General features: G+C 40.0%; 1 protein-coding gene across 1 annotated transcript; it reads right to left on the reverse strand.

Moving 5' to 3' along the window:
• Positions 1–1012: 1012 nt before the first annotated feature.
• Positions 1013–22060, reverse strand: BABAM1 (BRISC and BRCA1 A complex member 1). Its single transcript, XM_063457321.1, has 9 exons — positions 22003–22060; positions 15934–16277; positions 14881–14939; positions 14486–14606; positions 13632–13710; positions 5394–5418; positions 4513–4642; positions 3537–3617; positions 1013–1274 (listed from the first exon to the last, which is right to left on the reverse strand). The coding sequence occupies exons 2-9, from the start codon at positions 16189–16191 to the stop codon at positions 1071–1073; spliced, it is 957 nt and encodes a 318-aa protein (XP_063313391.1). The 5' UTR covers positions 16192–16277; positions 22003–22060; the 3' UTR covers positions 1013–1070.
• Between the last annotated feature and the right edge of the window lie 330 nt (positions 22061–22390).

A 22390-nucleotide genomic window follows, 5' to 3' on the forward strand; every position in this document is an offset into this window, starting at 1 on the left:
CCAAATTGACATAACATATTAAAAATATGTATATACCGTCATTTGTATAAACTAAGTGTTTTAATTCACTTGGGAGGTAGTGCGTGGTATCACCTTTTCAAGTGTCCCTCCTAATATTTTATGTTACTTTGTGGGTGTTGCTTGAGGAGAACAGAAAGGTTGGAGCTTGTGTTATTGCACCAGCACTGTGTTATTTAACATTTATCTTGTTTTCCTCAAATAAACCGGTGCCTCACATGATTACTGCCCCTCCTGGGCCTCTTGTCACAAGGATTTGAAAAGCAGTGCCGTTTTAAAATTATAGTTTTGATGTTTTTGTGCTTTGTTTGGCAGGAAAGCGCTACATACAGTTGTCCCAGTGTGGTCTCGTGCTCCCTTTTACAGGTTTACCCTTTTTTATCTGGCTTGTGTCCATGCTGCTTGTGTCCATGCTGGTAAATGTCCACAAGGCTCCTTCCTATTGCTTAGTTCCTAGGCTACTGGGATTTAATTATGTTGCTACTGCTTGGATCCTTTGTACTTTTGGCATGTTTTCTTCTCTTCAATTTGGCTAAATGGCTAGACAAGAAGGCTTTTGTCTGGAACACAATGTCAGTTTGGTTCTACGTCGCCAGTTTGGAAAAGCAATATCCTACAAGTAATGGATTTTCATGGATTGTGACCACACATAATTATTCAGATGACAAACTCTGCCTTTTTATGGTGCCTAGAATGTCCTTGTAAATCCTATGCAACACATAGAGAAATTAGGGAAAAGAAAGCAATGTGGTCAAAGTACAGTTATCCTTTCCAACAATAACCACCTCACTACTGAAATGAAGTGAGAGGCAGGGAATGGGATGTTCAGTTGCAGCTATAGGCAACCACCCCTTATTTGTACTGGAATTAATTTGGGCCACATATCTATCCTATTAAATGACAAATGAAAAACATAAATAAAAGATTCCCGTGCTTACCTTTAGCTAAAACTATGAAATCAGAACAAGTATGGAAATATGTATACTTAAAAAAATAAAATAAAAAGGAATTTAATCAATTCTGAAGGAAGCAAAAGTAGCCAAGAATCTATTTCAGACTGTGACTTCCCCCTCAGGACTCTCCTCCTCTTCTTCTAGAAGACTGTACGCTGCATGGCTCTGAAATGGCCGCTGAAGGGGATGGGCGAGCAGCCTGGCCATACAATTGTGAAGTTCCAGAGCTGGTCCTGTTACTGAGACTTCATACTTGTAGCTGGTGCCTTTTGTGTCCAAACTGCTGAAGAAATTAAATACATCCTGTGAAGGAGAGCAAATTAACATTTTTAGTTTAAAACAAAACCCAAAACAAAAAACCACAAAGAAACACTAACATGACCCCCAAGTATTTTTTAATTGTGTGTGTCAAAAATGTCTCCCAAACTAAAAACATCAAAAAACAATTGAAATAACTTCTCATAAATGCTTCAAGTGGTTTTCCCAAATTAAACTGAAAATGACTTCTCAAAATGATTCAACCCATTCATGGCAAGCATTTTAAGTACTTAGTAGAGCATTCTTTTGCTGTTATGATCTGCTGCAAACGAGATGCATAGCCATACACCAGCTTCTAGCAGCATTTCAGAGGACTTTTAGCCCACATGAGCAATGACCTTCAGTTTAGTAATATTCTTGGTTTGCGTGCTGCAATGGCCTTCTTCAAACCCCATCAGATATTTTCTATGGGGTTCAAGTCAGGCGACTGATAGCCACTGTAGGATTTTCCAGGACTTCTTCTGCAACCAAGCTTTGGTGAATTTGAGGTATGCTTGGGATCACTTCCTTATGGGAAGGTCCAATGACGCCCAAATTTCAACTTCCTCAAAGACGGCATGATGTTTTCTCCTAGAATTTCCTGATACTTAAATTAATCCATCTTGCCTTCCACGCGCTGCAGGTTTCCAGTGCCAGAGGATGTAAAGCAGCCCTAGAGCATCATCAAGCCAACACCAAGCTTAAGTGTAGGCAGAGTGATCATTTCAGCTTATGCTTCATTCAGCGTATGCTCCTGACATACCAAAAAGTTCCAGTTTTCTTTCATCACTCCACAAAACAGAACCCAAAAACGTCTGTGGCATATTTATATGATCTGGGGTATATAGGAGCCGACTTTTCTAGTGCTTTTCGGTCAGTAGAAGTGTACATCTTTGAGTTCTGGCATGGAAACCTTCTGAGTTTAGTGTTCACTGAAACCTCAGTGAATGTTGCCACCAAGTCTTGCTGCAGGTCTTTTGCAGTCACTTGAGAGTTTTTCAAAACCTGCCTTCTCAGAAATCTGGTTGCAGCCATCGATAGCTTCCTTTGTCTGCCCCATCCAGGTAGTGTAACCAAAGTTCCTTCAACTGTGAACTTGCAAACTATGCTTCCAATGCGGTCTCTAGAAACATTCAGTGCCTTTGCTATTTTTGTATCCTGTTCCTTGTTTGTTAAGGGCAATGATCTCTTAATTTTGTGGACCATTCTTTTGACTTAGCCATATTTCTAAAGCTAGCCAGTTCAGGTATTTCAAGGGTTCCAGCTCAAGCACACCTGGTACAACTAATGAAACCCTTGATTAGTTGCATCAGGTGTGCTTAGAACATCACCTTTTGCATATTTGTGTGTTTGTGAGGGATTCTATTCAGGGGGTTGAATCATTCTGAGACTGTAGAAGTCATTTTAGGTTGCATTTTCAGTAGAATTTGGGAAAACCACTTGAAGCATTGGTTGTGTTAAGCTATTTCAATTGCTTTTGTTCGATTTGTTCATTGCAAACAGCTGAAAGTCTGTACATTTTGAATAAATAAATCTGGGGTTGACAAATATTGATTACACCTGTGTATAATATTTATAAAATATTTCACCAGGAAGGATACATTGAGATTTCTCTCATTTTCAAGTATGTCCTGGGTTCACAAAACATTGCATTGTTACAATAGGATAACACACACAAATTTAACACATGACAGGTAATAAATATACTCAACCATGACAGGTGAATTCTGTATTAAGGTTTACGGCCATAGATCTCTTCATTTTTTTTGATTGAATGAAGATTTGACTGTCCCTGAGGTTATTCCATAGTTGCGGTGCTCTGTAGGAAAATTATGATCTAGCCACTTTCTTTTTTGTATTGCGGTATGCTAAGTATCGTGCTGGTACTGGATTGGAGGTTATAGGAGGTGGGAACAGCTGGGGAGAGCATTCTACTTAGATAGGGTTGAATGCACTTGACTCACCTAAAATGAAATAATTTCAGCCAGGCAATACTGATCATTACAGCAGCCTGATTGACAGCTCTGAGGGGCATATTTAAAAAAAAAAATTTTTTATTTTTTTTATAAATTGTTGGCTTTCAAAGCCACGGTTATAATGAAGAGTTGCTTCAGAGTGCTCCACTATAGTTATTCTGGGAATGCTAAAAACACTGTATGAATACTTAGTGAAGTGTGTTCCTTTAACTTTAAAAATAATGTGGGTTGTTGGGTTGAGTGTATGATTGTCAGCTACAGATTTTTTCCTACCCCTTTCATAAAAACATACCTTCCAACCCAGCTCCTCCTCATCTGATCCATTGTGGATGTAAATGACATCAAAGAAAAAATAAGGACATTGTAGCATTTTCTGTGAATTGGAAAAAAAATTTAGTGAAACATGTTTTAAAAACGGAGCTTAAACACAAAACAAAGATTATGAACATCATATATTACATATGAATACCCAAACTGTGCCTGTAAATAGCTATTTAGTCACTTCAAAAAGTTGCCCCTTGTGTTAATTTGTCAGATCAGATTAGCTATCTATTCATGGCATAATGCATGTGAACATTGTTGTGGCTGACCTTATCAGTCACCTTCATGTTGATGATGGCCTGATATGATAAATATATTATACAGTAACTCACAAAAGTGAGTACACCCCTTACATTTTTATAAATATTTTATCTTTTCATATGACAACACTGAAGGAATGACACTCTGCTACAATGTAAATTAGTAAGTGTACAGCTTGTATAACAGAGTAAATTTGCTGTCCCCTCAAAATAACTCAACACGTTTTTTGTTGCCAACGGTTTAGACATTAATTGCTGTGTGTTGAGTTATTTTGAGGGGAGAGCAAATTTACACTGTTATACAGGCTGTACACTTACTACTTTACATTGTAGCAATGTGTCATTTCTTCAGTGTTGTCACATGAAAAGATAATAAAATTTTTACAAAAATGCGAGGCGTGTACTCACTTTTGTGAAATACTGTATATAAATAACATGTACAGATTGAGACATCAATTCTCTGACTTTATAAACCGATTCACTCTACATACCAGAACACCAAGTCATGACCCTGTAAGAGGGTTTTTTTTTTTTGTCAACCAGAAAAAAATAGTTTTTTAAAAATCCTTTAGTTCAAAGCACACTGGCTGTAACATGAGGCTCAATATGAGAATATAGCGTTTAGATATTGTATTACTCTCGCGCATTAATATACAATATATTTTAAGGTGGTCTTTTTTCCTTTACCTTCATGTTCTCTGTGAGGATCATTTGAGGCTGAGACGCAGGCCGACTGTATATTAAAATAATCCTTACTACGTAGGGAGGTGGTATGGTCTGCACATTATCTGTAATGGGGAACTCTGTCCGCTGTTGTCTACATTAAAAAGAAGGAAAAGGAGAGGCAGTATGAGATAAAAGGAATTTTTATTTTTAGTTTATTTTTTACTTAACCCCTTAAAGTCCAAACTTCTGGAATAAAAGGGAATCATGACATGTCACACATGTCATGTGTCCTTAAGGGGTTAAAAACCATATATACATGACACTAGTATACATGCACACACCCCTAATCCCAAAATCCTGTCATTGCCGAGAATTTGAGCTTCCACATTTTAATAATCAAGTATACTTATGGTGTGAGCATGTGCTGCTTGCTCATGTATGCAACTCAGCCTATTGAACTAGTGGGAACTGGGCTAGGAAAGCAAATAGCACTGTTTCCTACATGATTACAGTATACAGCTGCTGCCAAATTGACAAAAGCATGTTATAGTAAGGCACACAATAATTTACCAGTATTTTTTTGAGTCGTAATTTCAAAGCTCTGGACGAAAACTATATGTAGTCAATCAAAATAAAAATGTTAATTCAGATAAATCAAGATTGTTCAAGTTAAGTTCCGAGCATAATATAAACTATATTGCACTGTATGAAGCACCATCCTATGTTCCCTCACAATCAACCAAGATACTGAGGTGCTTCAATGTAGGAACCATTTGAGGCATGCAACATAATATGCAACACATTTTAATAGGAAAAGGTGACTGTTTTTATGTGCAAAATCCCTGATTTTAAAACTGAAAACGTTGTATGCAATACCTATTATGTAATTATTTGGTACTTACATAAGGTTAAAAAGTCCTTCTAAATCTAGAGAAAGGAGTTAAGGAATCTTTTATTGCAGTGTCTGATCTATGGCAATACAATAGAAAGGCAAGGTATGCGTGTATAAATATATACACACACACACACACACACACACACACACACACACATATATATATATATATATATATACACACACACACACATATATATATATATATATTTAATTAGCTGTTTAATCAATTTACAGCATCATACACGCAGGATAATTAAAACATGAAAACAGCTGAAACAGAGCCAGTGAAAAAAAATAAAATAAGAAAATTTTCAATTGACTGTAATAACAGATCTTCCACATAAACATGAACTGGGTTACAATGCAAGCAAGTGGGTGAACGGTATACTCCAATACAATATGTTAGGACCGGGTATTGTGTTAGACAGTATCTGTGTTGCTGAGACATGCTTTTTGATCCAATATGTGAGTAGTGATTTCACCCATTAAAGCCGAAGAAAACTGTTAATGTAGCCTGGAGGAGAGTGGTATAACGACTCAGAATACTTTATAAATCCAAGAAAGTATGTACAGAACAAGTAACATGTGTTTTAAACCAATACCATACATTGTTCCCTAGTGAAAAGGTACAAAAGAGAATGAAAACCACAAAAACAGAGCACCCTGTATGGTGGATCACTTGGGGAAAAAGGAGCTCAGAGTGGAAATGAATGAAAGATGGAAAAAAAAAAAAAAAAAAAAAGTGAGGATAGGGTGAGAAGTAAAACAGAAAAAAAAGAAACTAAAGCTAGACATGAAAAAAGAGAAGGCAGACAGTTCTTGGCATTTGCTGGAAATAGACAAGCACGCCCTGTCCGAAACTGGTATTCATTGCTGACTTAGTGATGATGAAGAAAGCACCGGGGGACACCCATGTGGTACAAAATGAGGGTCTTGGAGCTGTGGGTCTCAGACTTCATGGAAATGCTTAGGTAAGCCATGCAGTAATGCAGTGAACTTGTCCACCTCCACAACATCTTTCACCTTGTTTGTCACTGGGTCAATTGAAGGGATTGTGGGACACCCATAATTCTAATAGCTTGTCTGGTAGCCAACGCCACCCTGGCTACTAATTTGTTTTGTGCTTTAATGGGCTCTGAACAAGGTTTGATAGTGTGAAGTACCATTTTAAAGGGATACTATAAGCATCAAAAATAACTTTAGCTTAAAAGGACACTATAGTCACCAGAACAACTACAGCTTAACCCCTTAAGACCGGAGGGCGTACTATTACGTCCTTTTAAAAGCGGCTCTAAACGCCGCCGGACGTAATAGTACGCCCTCCGGTTTTTAGTAACTTACCCGGTCGCTGGCGGTCCCACGCCGGCGATCGCGGTTCGGGGGACTCCCAGGGAGCCCCCCGCGGCACGTCCGCCCTCCAGGAGCCCTCCCGGCCATGTGAGAGTGAGGTCCTTGCGAGGACCTCACAATCACATGGCCGGTATAGCTGCCTGCTGCATTGCCAGCAGGGGGACCAACTGTAATGACCCTGCTGGCTGAAAATAAAATAAAAATGTTTTAAAACAGTGTAAAAATAAATAAATTATATACATATTATATATATATGATCTAAGTATATATATACACATATACACACATACACATACACCGTCTAGGTGTATTTTAATATTAATATATATATAATTATATATATATATTAATATCAAATTACACGTAGACTGATACGGATTAAATATATATATAATTATTGTTATATATATATTTATAAATAATATAAAAAAAATTAATATGTAAATACGTAAAAAAATTAAATAAAAAAAATAATTAAAAATAAAATATTAAAAAATATATAGATGTGTTTTATTTCGTTCTAACTGTATTCTGATATTAATATATATATATTTATATCAAAATACACTTATAACGAAATAATATATATATCTATATACATAAATATATACGTATATATCACTATATATATATACCTATATATAAATAAAAATATTAAAAAAAAATTATATATATATATACGTATATATACACATATGTATATATATACATATATTAATTCTACACATATATTTATGTAATAATTTTACATAATTAGGTATCCTAATTAATTACAATTAGCGGGACCTGCCTGACCACCCATGCCGAAAGTATAGGGAATTTAATTTGCTAGCACTATATTTAACCCTATAACTTTCCAAGACACCATAAAACCTGTACATGGGGGGTACTGTTTTACTCGGGAGACTTCGCTGAACACAAATATTAGTGTTTCAAAACAGTAAAATGTATTACAACCATGATATCGCCAGTAAAAGTGACGTTTTTTGCATTTTTCACGCACAAACAGCACTTACAGGGACGATATTATTGCTGCAATACTTTTTACTGTTTTGAAACACAAATATTTGTGTTCAGCGAAGTCTCCTGAGTACAACAGTACCCCTCATGTACAGGTTTTATGGTGTTTTCAAAAATTACAGCGTCAAATATAAGGCTTGTGTTTAATTTTTTTCACATTAAAATTCGCCAGATTGCTTACGTTGCCTTTATGACCCTATGGTAGCCCAAGAATGAAAATTACCCCTATGATGGCATACCATTTGCAATAGTAGACAACCAAAGGTATTGCAAATGGGGTATGTCCAGTCTTTTTTAGTAGCCACTTAGTCACAAACACTGGCCAAAATTGGCGGTTTTTGCATTTTTCACACACAAACAAATACAAACGCTAACTTTGGCCAGTGTTTGTGACCAAATGGCTACTAAAAAAGACTGGACATCGCTTATTTGCAATACCTTGGGTCGTCTACTATTGCAAATGGTATGCCATTATGGGTGTAAATTTATTTCCTGGGCTACTATACAGTCTCAAAGGCAACGTAACCAATCTGGCGAATTTCAATTTCAAATGTAACACGCTATATTTGACCCTGTAACTTCCCAAAACACCATAAAACCTGTACATAGGGGGTACTGTTTTACACGTGAGACTTTGCTGAATACAAATATGTGTATTTTATTGCAGTAAAAGCAAACAGTATTATGACATTGACAGTTAAAATGTCATGAAGAACGAAAAAAATCAAAAAAAATCTTATTTTCTCCCATTTTTTTCATATTAAATTATGTTTCATAGCTAAATATTTGATATTAAATGAAAGCCCTGTTTCCCCTGAATAAAATGATATATAATAAGGGGGGGTGCATTTAATATGAAAGAGGTGAATTACGGTTGGACAGACATATAGCGCAAATGCCAGGTTTTGTTTACGTTTTGTTTCGTTCACAACTTGTACATTTGGCTGCGGTGTTAAGGGGTTAATGTAGTTGTTCTGATGAGTATAATTATTGCCTTCAGGCATTTTCATGGGAAAGCATTGGATTGGCTAAAAATCGGCAATTCTGATGTCATCAACAAGGCGCATCGGGGGAGGGGCCAGCGCACCTGGAAATAAGGTGAGTTTTAATTCCCTTCAAGCCACCTAAATGGTGGGTTTAACACTATAGGGTCAGGAATACATGTTTGTGTTCCTGACCCTATAGTGTTCCTTTAATGAAGCAGTTTTGGTGTATACATTATGGCCCTGCAGTCTCACTGCTCAATTCAGGCCCATTTAGTTTCTGTTCCTGCAGCCGTAGCCACACCTGCAATGGCTGTAACTGACAGCCTGGATGAAAAAAAGAAAAAAAAGGTTTATTTGTCAATTCAACTTAACCCCTTAAGGACCAAACTTCTGGAATAAAAGGGAATCATGACATGTCACACATGTCATGTGTCCTTAAGGGGTTAAACTTACTTTAGAACATTGCACTGTTGAACTTTAATCACACACAGGAGGTTCCTGCATGGTCTAGCAGGCTAGTAACAGAGCAGGAGATAAGACATTCTAAATTAAATAGAATTTGCAATAAAGGAAGTTTAAACATTAGATCTCTCTTTGCAGGAAGTAAGTGTTTAGTAAGGCTGAGTAAGACACATGCAGTGAGGTCCTGCATTTATTCCAGCAGTACTGTATGTACACATGCCTGTGATGGTACAGCACTGCTAAAGTTAGCTTATTTGCATACTGCCAAGCAAATATAGTTAACTAAAATAAAGTATTTTCAAATACTTTTAACCTAACTTAACTTTTAGTTAACCATTACATTATGTACAATTATTCTTTATACAGATTAAAGGGAAACTCCAGAGCCAGGAAAACAATCAGTTTTCCTGGCACTGGAGGGACCCTCTCCCTCCGACCCACCAATCCCCAGTTACTGAAGGGGTGAAAACCCCTTCAGTCATTCACCTGAGGCAGCGGCGATGTCCCTCGTCGCTTCCTCCTCCTCCACGCCGCTCCTCGCTGTGATTCCGTCGGCCGAGGAGACCTAATGCGCATGCGCGGCAATGTCGCGCATGCGCATTAGCACTCCCCATAGGAAAACATTGAAAATCCTTGCTACAAATCAGGAAGTGACCTCTAGTGGCTGTCTAGTAGACAGCCACTAGAGGCGGAGTTAACCCTGCAAGGTAATTATTGCAGTTTATAAAAAGCTGCAATAATTACACTTGCAGGGTTAGGAGTAGTGGGAGTTGGCACCCAGACCACTCCAATGAGCAGAAGTGGTCTGGGTGCCTGGAGTGTCCCTTTAAGGAACAGTGCACAGAAAAATACAAATAAAATAGTTTTTTTACACGGATACTTAAAATCACCAATCTGGGAAAAGAAATATGGGTATCCAGTTAAACCATATTGTGTTAAGCACACCCACCTCTCATTTGGAGGTGACCACAGAAAAAGCATAAATAGAGGAGAGTCTCTGTAAGCTGTACGTACAGCCACATGGTGTAACTGAATCACCATATTTATTTGCTAATATATGCGACTTTAAGTTGCCTTGTAAAATGTAAAACTATTTTTTTTCTGTGTACGCTGTTACTTAATCTATATTTTGTATATATGTTGGTCTTTACGGCAGCACAACTACTTAGAAATGCATGTTTTGTGTGCGCCCCCAATTCCCATTTAAAAAAAAAAAAAAATAGATATATTCTTTAATATTTATCTAAACTTTCAATGGTGCTTCGAGTATTTCAGTCAAAAATACATTTCTAGGTCTGCTAGAACAAAAATATTTCAGTGAGTTCCACACAATGTTTGTGAAATTGCTGGCAAATGTATATTATTTCCAATTTTATAGTTACTGAGGAACAAGGTACATACATAACCTGCTCACTGCACCTGAACGTTGGTCACACCTCTACGTCAACAACGCACACATAGAAAAATAGAATGTGAGATCTAGTCTGCCCAATTTTCTAAATACTCTCATTAGGTCCCTGGCCTTATCTTATAGCTCGGATACCCTTATACCTAACCCACGCATTCTTAAACTCCGTCTCTGTGTTAACCTCTACCACTTTAGCTGGAAGGCTATTCCATGCATCCACTACCCTCTCAGTAAAGTAATATTTCCTGATATTTTTAAACCTTTGCACCTAATTTAAAACTATGTCCTATTGTTGTGGTAGCTTTTCTTTTACATATAGTCTCCTCCTTTACTGTGTTGATTCCCTTTATGTATTTAAATGTTTCTATCATATCCACCCTGTCTCGTCTTTCCTACAAGCTATACATGTTAACCTTCCCTGGTAAATTTTATCCTGCAGTCTATAAACAGGTTTAGTAGCCACTCTCTGAACTCTTTCCAAAGTATCAATATCCTTCTGAAGATACGGTCTCCAGTACTGCGTACAATACTCCAAGTGAGGTCTCACCAGTGTTCTGTTCAATGGCATGAGCACTTCCCTCTTTCTACTGCTAATACCTCTCCCTATACAACCAAGAATTCTGCTAACATTTCCTGCTGCTCTATTACACATTCTGACAACCTTTAAGTCATCTGAAATAATCACCCCTAAATCCCTTTCCTCAGCTGTTGAGGTTAGGACTCTATCAAATATTCTGTACTCTACCCTTGGGGTTTTACATCCAAGATGCATTATCTTGCATTTATCCACATTAAATGTCAGTTGCCACAATTCTGACCATTTTTCTAGTTTAACTAAACGATTTGCCATTTGGCTTATCTCTCGTGAAACATTAACCTGGTTACATATTTTTGTATCAGCGAGCAAAAAGACATACCTTACCATCAAGACCTTCTGCAATATCACTAATAAAAATATTAAAGAGAATGGGTCCAAGTACAGATCCCTGAGGTAACAAGACCTTGCTTCGAATACACTCCATTGAATACAACCCTCTGTTGCCTGTCACTCAGCCACTGCCTAATCCATTTAACAATATTGGAATCCAAACTTAAAGATTGTAGTTTATTAATAAGTCTTTTATGTGTGACAGTGTCAAAAGCCTTACTAAAATCTAGGTAAGCAATGTGTACTGCACCATCCTGATCTATTATTTTAATTAACCAATCAAAAAAAATCAATAAGATTAGTCAGGCATTATCTCCCTGAAGTAAACTCATGTCTCTGATCTTGAAATCCATGTGTTTTTAGATGTTCAACAACCCTTTCCTTTAACATGGTTTCCATCACTTTCCCCACTACTGAAGTCAGGCTTATTGGCCTATAATTGCCCGACTCCTCCCTACCACATTTCTTGTGAAAGGTAGTAGGGAGGAGTCATTTGTCAATTTCCAATCTTCTGGGACTAGGCCTGGTTACAATGATTGATTAAATAAATCTATTAATGGTTTGCTAGAACACCACTAAGCGCTTTAAATAACTTTGGGTGTATTCCATCAGGCCCCATTGACTTATTTGTCTTTACTTTTGACAGTTGACATATAACCTCTTGCTCTGTAAACTCACATGTAACAAATTATTCATTTGTCCTTTTTACAAACAGAGGTCCTTTTCCTTCATTTTCAGCTGTTAATACTGAACATAAATATTCATTAAGGCAGTCAGCTAGTCCTTTATCCTCTTCAGGGCCGGTGCAAGGATTTCTACCGCCCTAGGAAAAGATCCATTTTGCCGCCCACTCATGTCACTCACTCACTGACAGACACTCACTGACATACATACACTCACTGACACACAGACATCCAGCCTCCCTACCTCTCTGGGGTCCAGTGTGAGGCAGCTCCTCACTCCTCCAGCGCACGGTTTAGTATGCTGGGGCTAGAATTACATTATATTCTGGCTCCAGGCATCACAGACATATGGCCACCTCCTGGGCCCCCTGTGACAGGTCTCCTCTCAGCAGCCCCATTTTCGGGCACCTGGAGGATCAGCCCAAGGTTGGGAAGGAGGCGGCTCAAGAGATGCTTGCCCATCGCTGTGGCTCAGGACAGTGGGAGCCCACCAGTAAATATCCTGGTGGGTACCCCCAGCAGGCCGGCACCCTAGGCGAATGCCTAGTTCGCCTAACGGTTGTGCTGGCCCTGGTCCTCTTCTTCATACCTACCTTCTTTTGTTTTTACTCTAATCCTTGTTTTACTTTCCTATTCTGATTTATGTATCTATTTTCTATTCTGTGTGTGATTTGGAAGCTCTTGTAACTTGCTTAGCCTCTTTCTGCCTAATCTTATAGATCCGTCTATCTTCCTCACTCTTTTTTTATAATTACTAAATTCTAACTTTTAGTTTTTTACTATTTTGGACACTTCTGCGGAGTACCACAGTGGTTTCTTTAATTTTTTGCTCTTACTGACAAGCCTAATGTAATTTTCTGTTGCCTTCATTGGTGTAACTTTTAAATAATCCCATTTTTCTATAGGCACCCAGACAACTTCATCTCAATAAAGTGGTCTGGGTGTTATGTCTCGGTTTAACTGTGCAACAGAAAACATTGCCATTCTGCAGGAACAGCAATATTTGCATTGTAGGTTCAAAATGCATCTAGTGACTGTCTCCATGACATCCACTAAACGCATTTCCACCCCAATAGCGGAGTTAAACTTGGCTATTCAATCAAATGGTCTCATAGACATCATTTAATTGGCACATTGTGACCTTTTTCCGCATATGCGCAATAGCCTCCCAAGCTTCCCTACGGAGAAACACTGGCCTGGCTGATATAATTAACATTGATAACCTCAGCCAAAGAGATGGGGGGGGGGGGGGGGGGGCATAATGTTTTGTTTACTATTTTTTTTATATTTATTATGCCTGATCACCTCCTCCTCAATAAAACCATTCAGGGAAAAGTTAGATCTACATCACTGAAAAAAATGTTAGAGAAGACATTTCCTTGCATCACTGTGCATTAAAGGATACTGAATGACTCACAGATGTTGGTCTCCAAGTCATAGAGACAGCTACACACCTCACGTGGATCTGAGGTGAACCCGGAGAGCTGGTTAGAAAGGGTAAAACAAGGGCAAAAGACCAGAGATTCAGATAACAAAAGTAGCAATATAAAAATCATTATTACAGACTAGGCCTTTTAATTCAAAACACCATGAGACATAAAAGGAACAGTATAGGATCAGGAATGCAAATGTGTATTCCTGACCCTATAGTGTTAAAATCACCATTTAGGTATCTAACCTCCCCTTGCCCCCACTTAAAATGAATAAAACTTACTTTTATTCCAGCGCTGTGCGAGTCTGTCGACACTGGCTCCCGCCCCCGATTCCCTAAGGAAATCATTGTATTGGCTGAGATAGTCAATTCTAATGATCTCAGCCATGGAGGCGTGGTCAAACACCACGCTGGCAAATCAGCATCTCCTTATAGAGATGCATTGAATCAATGCTTCTCTATAAGAAATGTTCAGCGTCTTCATGCAGAGTGTGGAGACGCTGAACATCAGTGCTACATGTTGTACAGCAATGACCCAGGAAGCAGCTCTAGGGTCTAAGTGACTGCCACTTGAAGTGTACCTAAGGAGCAATGTAACCACTGACTTTTCTCTGAAAAGGCATTGTTTGCAGCACAATGCCTGCAGGGACAGGCTAAAGACATCAGAACAACTACATTAAGCGGTAGTTGTTCTGGTGACTTTAGTTTTCCTTTAAAGAAACCTTTAGAATAACCTTTAGAATAAAGAAACAGGAGATTTACTGGTAATGATGGGTCACTATCAAATGGACCTCTAGTTCAAAGTTACTGCTCCCACCTCCACTCACCCACATGGCCTCATTGTTTGCCACCACCAGTGCAAATTCATGCCTCTTGTCTATTTTGTGCTTGGTACGGACGAACATCTCAATCATTTTCTGAGATGAATTCAGTGCATTAGCTTTTGACCTTGAAGAAGGAAAAAAAAAAAAAAAAGGAGACATTAAATATATAAACTTCAATTGGCTATTTTACAGTTAAATAAGTTGTGACACACGGTAGCATTGCATTCCCGTCCATTCTTCTTCACCTTCTTTCTTCCCACCATGTACTAATTTGATAAAATACTGGTAAGAAGTAACCAAATAGATTCATGTTTCTAATATTATATATCTTTACAATATCAATAGTAGTCCCAAGACTACTTAGCATTCACCCTTTATTTGTATTAAACTGGACATACCCATTAAATGATTCCAGCTTCTGAGAGGACATTTCTTCTGACAAATCCAAGCAAATTATCTATAAAGAAACTCATATTTATTTAAGTTACTGATGTAGGAATAATTTAATTGTAACTTTTTTTTATAACAATGTTTCTCTGCCAGGATTGTTCCAAAAATTTGCTTTGAGAAGAAATATATATCTATCTGAGGGCTACAGACCATCATTACTAAGAAAGCAAATAAAATGTTACCTGCGCTCTCTCCTTAATCCCTATGTATATTTAGACAAATGGAGGTCATTTAGTTGCTCCAATGGCCATTGGAGGGAATGCCCACCTGCCAACGTCAAGGCAGACCCCCCTAAGCGGGTCCTAACACTGACCCTTCAGCCTGCTTCCTTGAGCTTCTGGCAAAGATATCTCTAATGAGACAGAAAGGGTTTTTTTTTTTTATATACACCCCTATACTTATTGACCCTTAATAGGGAACACATGGGATGGGCGGCAGCATTGTAACCAGGCTGTGTGATACAAAGTTGGAGCAACTAAATGACCTCCATTTGTCTAAATATACATAGGGATTAAGGAGAGAGCGCAGGTAACATTTTATTTTCTTTGTTTTTTACTACATATTGGAGCTAATGTGTGTTGTAGTCATTGCTGCTGGCCCATTAGTAATGGGAGAAAGCGCAGGACTTCTCTTTTTGTATTACTAAGAAAGCGATCACTTTTATAGATGAGGGGTGCTGTAACCTTCCGGTAACAACTCCATTGGCTAAGCTATATTTTAATCAACATTTTCATGAACAATTATAATAATAATACAGATTTCAAATAAAGCAATAAAGTTTCTGGTGTTCTACATCATTATTAACCACATCATTATTTATAAAAAAAAAAAATAAAAAAAAAATATGCTCAACCAATGAATATATAAATAAATGAACAGTCATTCATAAACATTAGTACCAAATAGTTGATTTTGCTTTCTTAAGGATTACATTCCCTTTGCCTTCCTGATAACTGTATTGTTAAATAGAAGAGTAAATAATTTCCCATGATTATACTCACCAATTTTTCTGGGCAATTCACTCTGGGTGTTTTGACCTGGAACTCTGGAGGTGGAGGAAGAGGGCAGCTGGGAGGAGCGGTCACTGGAGGAGGAGGCTGGCCTTCTACTTGGGCTGCCTCCCCCTCCCCCTCACTCCTGCTATCTACCGCAGGCTGAAGAGGTGCACTTCTATCCTCTGCCCCTTCTGGATTAGAGCGGGTACGTGGCCTCTGCTCTACTGCTTGCTCCCCCTCCTCTGCTGGCTCGGACGTATCCATGCAGCAAGTCTCATCAGTATCCTGAGTATCCAGCTTGGTGGTGGTTTTCTTCAAATAAGTAAAGAAAAATACTGCCAGCAGCAGTTCTGAAGAACAAATACAATTTGTAAGATATAATTAAGGGACATTATATGCATCAAAACAACTTAATGAATCAATTATGGTGTACAAATCATTTCCCTGCAGTCTCACTGCTCCGTTCTCTACCATTTAGGAGTAAATCTCTTTGGTTTCTGTCCATTCAGCACTAGCCAATCCTCCCTTATGTAAAGATGGGGTAACCCAAACACACAGAGAATAGGGAAACAGTTTTGATGTAAAGGAAATAGAGTGATTTCGGTAAAAGTGCATTTGAGCGCATTTCATTATTTGCCATTCCGTTCAGGTGTGATTAAGTGGCACAATAAGAAAAATAACGTGGTGGGAATGCCCAACTATAATCGGTCGAGAACTTAGTGCAACAGATCTTCCATAGATCACCAGCTATGGACCCTTGGGTCTACCTCCTGAATAGGTCTCTAGAGGGGTGGACTAGGATGGAGCAAAAACTATTGCACAAGATCACATTAAGCACACGTAGAGCGATAGCAACAGCATGGTTGGCGCCGGAGGGACCGAGCTTCACCAAAATATTTTCTAGGATCAAAGATAGCAGATTAATGGATGACCTAACAGCTAGGGTAAAGGGCACCACAGTAGCGTTCCAAGTGAGTGAGAGGAGCCCCATGAGGAGCCAGGAGACAAGATAGAAAGTCGCCATAGACAGAGCCAATCGGAATACAACAGTCACAAGCGTTAAGGACCGGCCGCCCCTATTCCCCGCCGCGTGCTCCAGTGCCCCCTCATCTCTTTCTAAATGTCTATCTTTTCCTTTCCCTTTCTCTATTCCTATCCCATGCTTTACATGGGACCAAGCGTATGCCAGATACAAAAGATAAGCAAAAGGGCGGTACAAGCACTGTAGATACAGAAGGTGAGAAAAACAAATGGTACAATGGCAGAAGTGCGAATTGGCAGCCGGTTATCGCTATCTTCAGTGTACTATTCTAAAAATACACCCTGGTTGACAGTAGAAATGAGCAGAGTAAAAAGAATGTACTGAACTACATAATGTATAACAAAGTGGAATTGCACAACATGTACTACAGGCTTTTGCACAAGCCGATATGCTATATCGTTTGTCTTACTGTTTATGCCAAGATTAAAAAAATTGAAATAGGGGGGCGGAGCTAACGGCACAGCGAGGCAGTCGCCATTTGCAAAAGCTCCACACGGCCGGCGCAAAAAACGGGGAAAAAACGGCACACCCGCAGCCCATCGCCTAAAACTGCCACCCGGAACAGCCTCCTAACACCCTGCTGCACACGCAGATGCCTTTCTTTCAGCCATCGGGCATGAAACGCCGCGTTAAGAGCCAAGGGGCCTACCGCACACGCGACCAGCTCCTCACCAGGGAACTGACAGCGTGGCTCGAACAGAGCCCACAACTAATAGAGGCAGACTCCCACACAACTGAAGAGATGGGTCGGAGGTCCAACAAACCGGCAGCGAGTTGCCCCACACCTAACCGGAGCATAGACAGCATGCTGCAGCACCCCCCACCCGCACAGACCCGCACGACCACAGCAGCCTCACCTGTAAGATCTGAGGAAGAAGGCTCAGAATGCAACACAGCAGAGGCAGACACAGGCAGCATAAAGGCACAGGCAGCTGATGGATTAGCCCCAGCGACAAAAAGTGACATCCAGTCCATGCTGACAGGACTACAAGGTAACCTACAACTAATGTGGCAAGCAGACCTGAAAGGATTAGCAACAGAGGTACAGGCAGTATCAGCCCGTACACAGGCCACGGCACAAGAAGTTACAGACCTGAGCCAGGCCCTAAACTCACTTAAAGAGACAGTTACCCAGATGCAGACAATACAAGATAACGTCTCTAGACAAGTCAATATCTTAGACGACAGGGGTAGAAGAAAGAACGTCAAGATCAGGGGGGTGTCAGAAAAGGTGCCGTTGGAGGAACTACCCCACTTCGTAAGGCGACTAGTGGCCTCACTCATTCCCAACAGGCTGGCAAAACATTTTACGTTTGATGGCGTATATCGCATAGCGAAACCCCTGAGGGCACCTAAGTCAGCCCCACGAGATTTAATCCTACGGTGCCAAACCTTGACGGACAAAATCGCCCTGATAACAGCCATGAAAGGGAAAGCGCCCTATGATTTTGAAGCACACCAAATTACATTCTTCCAGGACTTAAGCAGAGACACATTATCTTGGCGCAAGAGTATGCAGTCCGTGACCACCACCCTGCAAGCAGCGGGTCTAGTTTACAGATGGGCGACCCCCAGAGCGCTATGGGTGACCAAAGACGAACAACACTACAAAATTACCAACATGGAAGAAGGACCGGCTCTGCTGTCCACACTGGGACTCTCTAACAATGCTACAAAGACGGACTCACAGCACCCAAGACCCGCGACGTGAACCCTGGTCTGACTAATCCAAAGACTTCCAATTCTTGCAATACTGTTATATTAATGTTTAATTGTATGTTCTGTTCACTACACCAAGTTATATCCCGCCTGTCTTTTTCTGCTTAACCTCAGACGTGGCATATACTGCCTTGTGCCTTTAGGGCAGTACAACAACAACATACTGCCCATGCCCCCCCCCCCCCCCCATGCCTCAGGGTCAAGAGGCATAGCAACCGATGGAGCACATGTTCACTATGACCCACTCTTTTTTCTTATTTCACATAGACCCTCTACACAGTTTTATCCCTACAAAACGTATAGCCGTAAGGTACCTGCCTTAGGCCACCGCCAGTGCAACCCTCTAAAACCACCCTAGCTATGGTACCTACAGACAACACTGGCATAGGCGACCACATCGTTACTACTGCCTAGTCCCACATACGAAAATGTGCACTACTATTCCTAGCCCCAAAGGCGGGAGGCTTAGCCCACTGAGTAATTTTATATTATTTTATTTTCTGGTCTGGCTGATAGGACATGTTTATACCGAGTTTATATCATTATACCAACACTGCAAGTAAAGGTTTCTAAAGTGAAGTGTTCACACCCCCTATAGTCCAGAGTGATTACGCGAGACTCACCTAAGCACCTTACGGAGACTAGCCATGGATATGAGACATAATCCATCACCACCACACACGTATAAGCAACCTGCTCGGTGATAAGTAACCGGCTCCCTAATAGCAATTGTCTAACACTTTTACTCTAAGTTGTGTGTAAATTACGCATGTAACCAACGGTCCTTATCTTGTAACTCATATATGACATCCGTTAATGCATAACCTATATGTTGAGGAACAGTTTATAGTAGTCGGTCTTTCATATTACAGTATGTTACAGATGTGATAGCCAACCACAAGACAGAATAAGTTAATGTTCATGACAAGCCTGCAGATGCTGTTGGGGCAATGCAAGACTAAATGTATGTTCTTTACAATGCACAAGAAAATAAAGATTTACAAAAAAAAAAAATTGAAATAAAATTAAAAAATATATATTTAACTCCAAATAATAACATATGCTAAAACACACGTTTACTCCCACTTTCTAGGTAAGACAAATACGAGTTATTTTGCTTAAATCACAGCTGAATGAAACGGCAAATAATAAAATATGCTAAAATACACTTTTACTGAGACTTCCTGTAAAGGACCTTAGAGTTGCTGGGCTTAACATGTACCCAAGTCAGGCAAAAATACAGTATAAGAATGTAAGCCAGCGTTAAGGATCCCAGAAGTATTCATAAACAAATAAACCAGGCCAGATACCAGAAAAGCAGCATAGTCAAACCTAAGCCAGGTCAGCAACAAGAACACTAATAAACTCAGAACGCACTGTAGGGTAATATAAACCATGACAGGGCAATTACCTCAAGGAAGAGGGCTGTGTAAATATAGGGATTGTGGACACCAGGAATGTGAATGCAGACTAGATAGAACTGAGAGGTTGCTGCCAGCCAAGTCAGCCTGTGAATCTGCCTCATAATGGTTAGCAAGGATGACCGCCCTTTGTTAATGATATCGCAAGCTGCGGAGTTGTCAGGAGTAGCATTTAACTGCCTTGCCGGTCCAGAGATGACCCCATGTGTGGGCGGCCGCCAAGATGGGGTAGATCTCAAACAATGTAGAAGTCTCTCTAAAGGCCAGCAAGGCATCCGTCTCAGTGGGCCAGTCATCCCTAAACCAGTGGTTGCCGAAAATGAACCCTGTGTGTGCTGCTGTGTCTGTGTGAATTGAAGGGGAGTGCTCTGAAAGTGGGGGAATGAACAAAGAAATCCCATTCGGCACAAAATCTACTCCACATGTGTAAATCTGCCCTGGCTGGATCGTCCAGAATGATTGGGCAGGAGTCGGGCACCCCGTGGAGCAAATTAAGTAGTCTAGAGACAAAAGACCTACCCTGCAGAATGATACGCATTGCGAAGTTGAGGGACCCCAATAAGGACTGGTGTCCCTTCCTAGTGCACGCGACAATTTCCTTCCTAATGTGAGACAGTTTGTCTGGTGGTAGACTGGCTTGGAAGGTAGTGGTGTCCAATACTATGTCCAAGAAAACGAGCTTTGTAGAGGGACTGAGAGTTTTGCCTGGTGACAGAAGGACCCCAAGTGTCGTGAAAAGGGCTGTGGTGCTATGAATACTGCTGGGTGTTAGAGAACCTGGTTCAATCAACAAAAAAATCATCCAGATAGTGGATGACTGATGGACACCTGATTATGTGTAGGAGCAGCCAGCAGATGGTTTTTGCGAAGATGTCAAATAACTTTGGGCTGCTCCTAGAGCCGAAAATGAGCCGGGTAGCGAAAAAGTACTTATTCCTCCATTTAACACCGTGCAAGTGCCATAGTGAAGGGTGAATGGGTACCTGTCACCAGATAATCTACCAGATGCCTATCTGGGTGTGAATGCAGATAGTATTCCAGGATGTCAATGTTAACCTCGGTTAGTCGTTTCTTAGGTGACAGTCGGGCTGAGCACATGGACTTGGTGTGGGCTCTGAAGCAGATGTGCAATGCCCTGCATGCAGTGAAACTGCATGCCCCCGCATTAAAGTCATTGCACACCAGCGCCCTGCCCAGGAATGAAATGGGTCTGCCCAGCTTGTCCTCTGCCCACCTTCCTAGAAGACAAACAGCTTGAACAGCAAAGGTAAGTAAGGGGGTAGGAGTTTAAATAGGGGTCAAAACTCCTCCCACAAATTCAGGCCAAATGGCCTTCCAACATATGAACAACATTCTCACTAAAACAATGGCTACTCTCTTAGCCACTTCCTGGTTAAATTTGAAGCAATGAACAATAATTGTAAAGTTTATTGATTAGTCAATTGTATTGATTTGAATAATAATATGCACAATTGATGAGCTGTGAAAATTCTCATTTCGGCTTAATTTCCAGCTCGGCTATTTTACACTTCAATCCTCATTTTAAAAAGCCAATTTTCTTTTTACATATTTTTTCATATGCTTTACCTACACATTGTACTAGAAAATAAGAGTTTGTCTGCAGACTGCAATGCTCATTTATTACATATTCTAAAATATATGCAAGGATAGAATAATTAATCCAAATGATAAAGTGTCCTATAATATAAAATTTCAAGTATTCCCTGATATTTCACTTCCATCTCTCCAGCCCTCCCCTCATAGTGCCAGCTATTTCTCTGTATAAACTCCAGGGAGCTACTGTGCTGCTGTGTCCTATAACCCCCTCCTCTGCCCTGCTCCCACAATATTACTGCCCCTACCCCTCCATACACCCACTTAGCACTTGCTCACCTCTGTGCGTTTCCCCGAGTCTCCGTAAAGCAACGCTATTGGCTAGTCGCACACCTATTACGTCATCAAGCGTCTCTACCAGTGTGGAATTCCGGTAGTTGTAGTTTTACATCCTTCGAACGGTTTTTCTGGGAATGGAATGTTTTCATACTGTTTGGAATGCAGTTCCTTAGAACAACAATAACAGTTGTACCTTCTCATAGAAAACGTTTTCCCTCTGTAATTTACTACACATATGTCACGTTTGTAGTCCTGACCATTGCGAATTGTGACCCCCATTTTTATCCCAGTTAGACTGCATCCCACTAGAATTAATTTCAAAACAAAACGTATTTCCTCTACATTAAATGGATTTCTTTAGACTTCTGGGCTTCACGTTACAAAAATC

This window comes from Pelobates fuscus, chromosome 5 (genome assembly GCF_036172605.1).
Source record: "Pelobates fuscus isolate aPelFus1 chromosome 5, aPelFus1.pri, whole genome shotgun sequence".
Taxonomy (NCBI): Eukaryota; Metazoa; Chordata; class Amphibia; order Anura; family Pelobatidae; genus Pelobates; species Pelobates fuscus.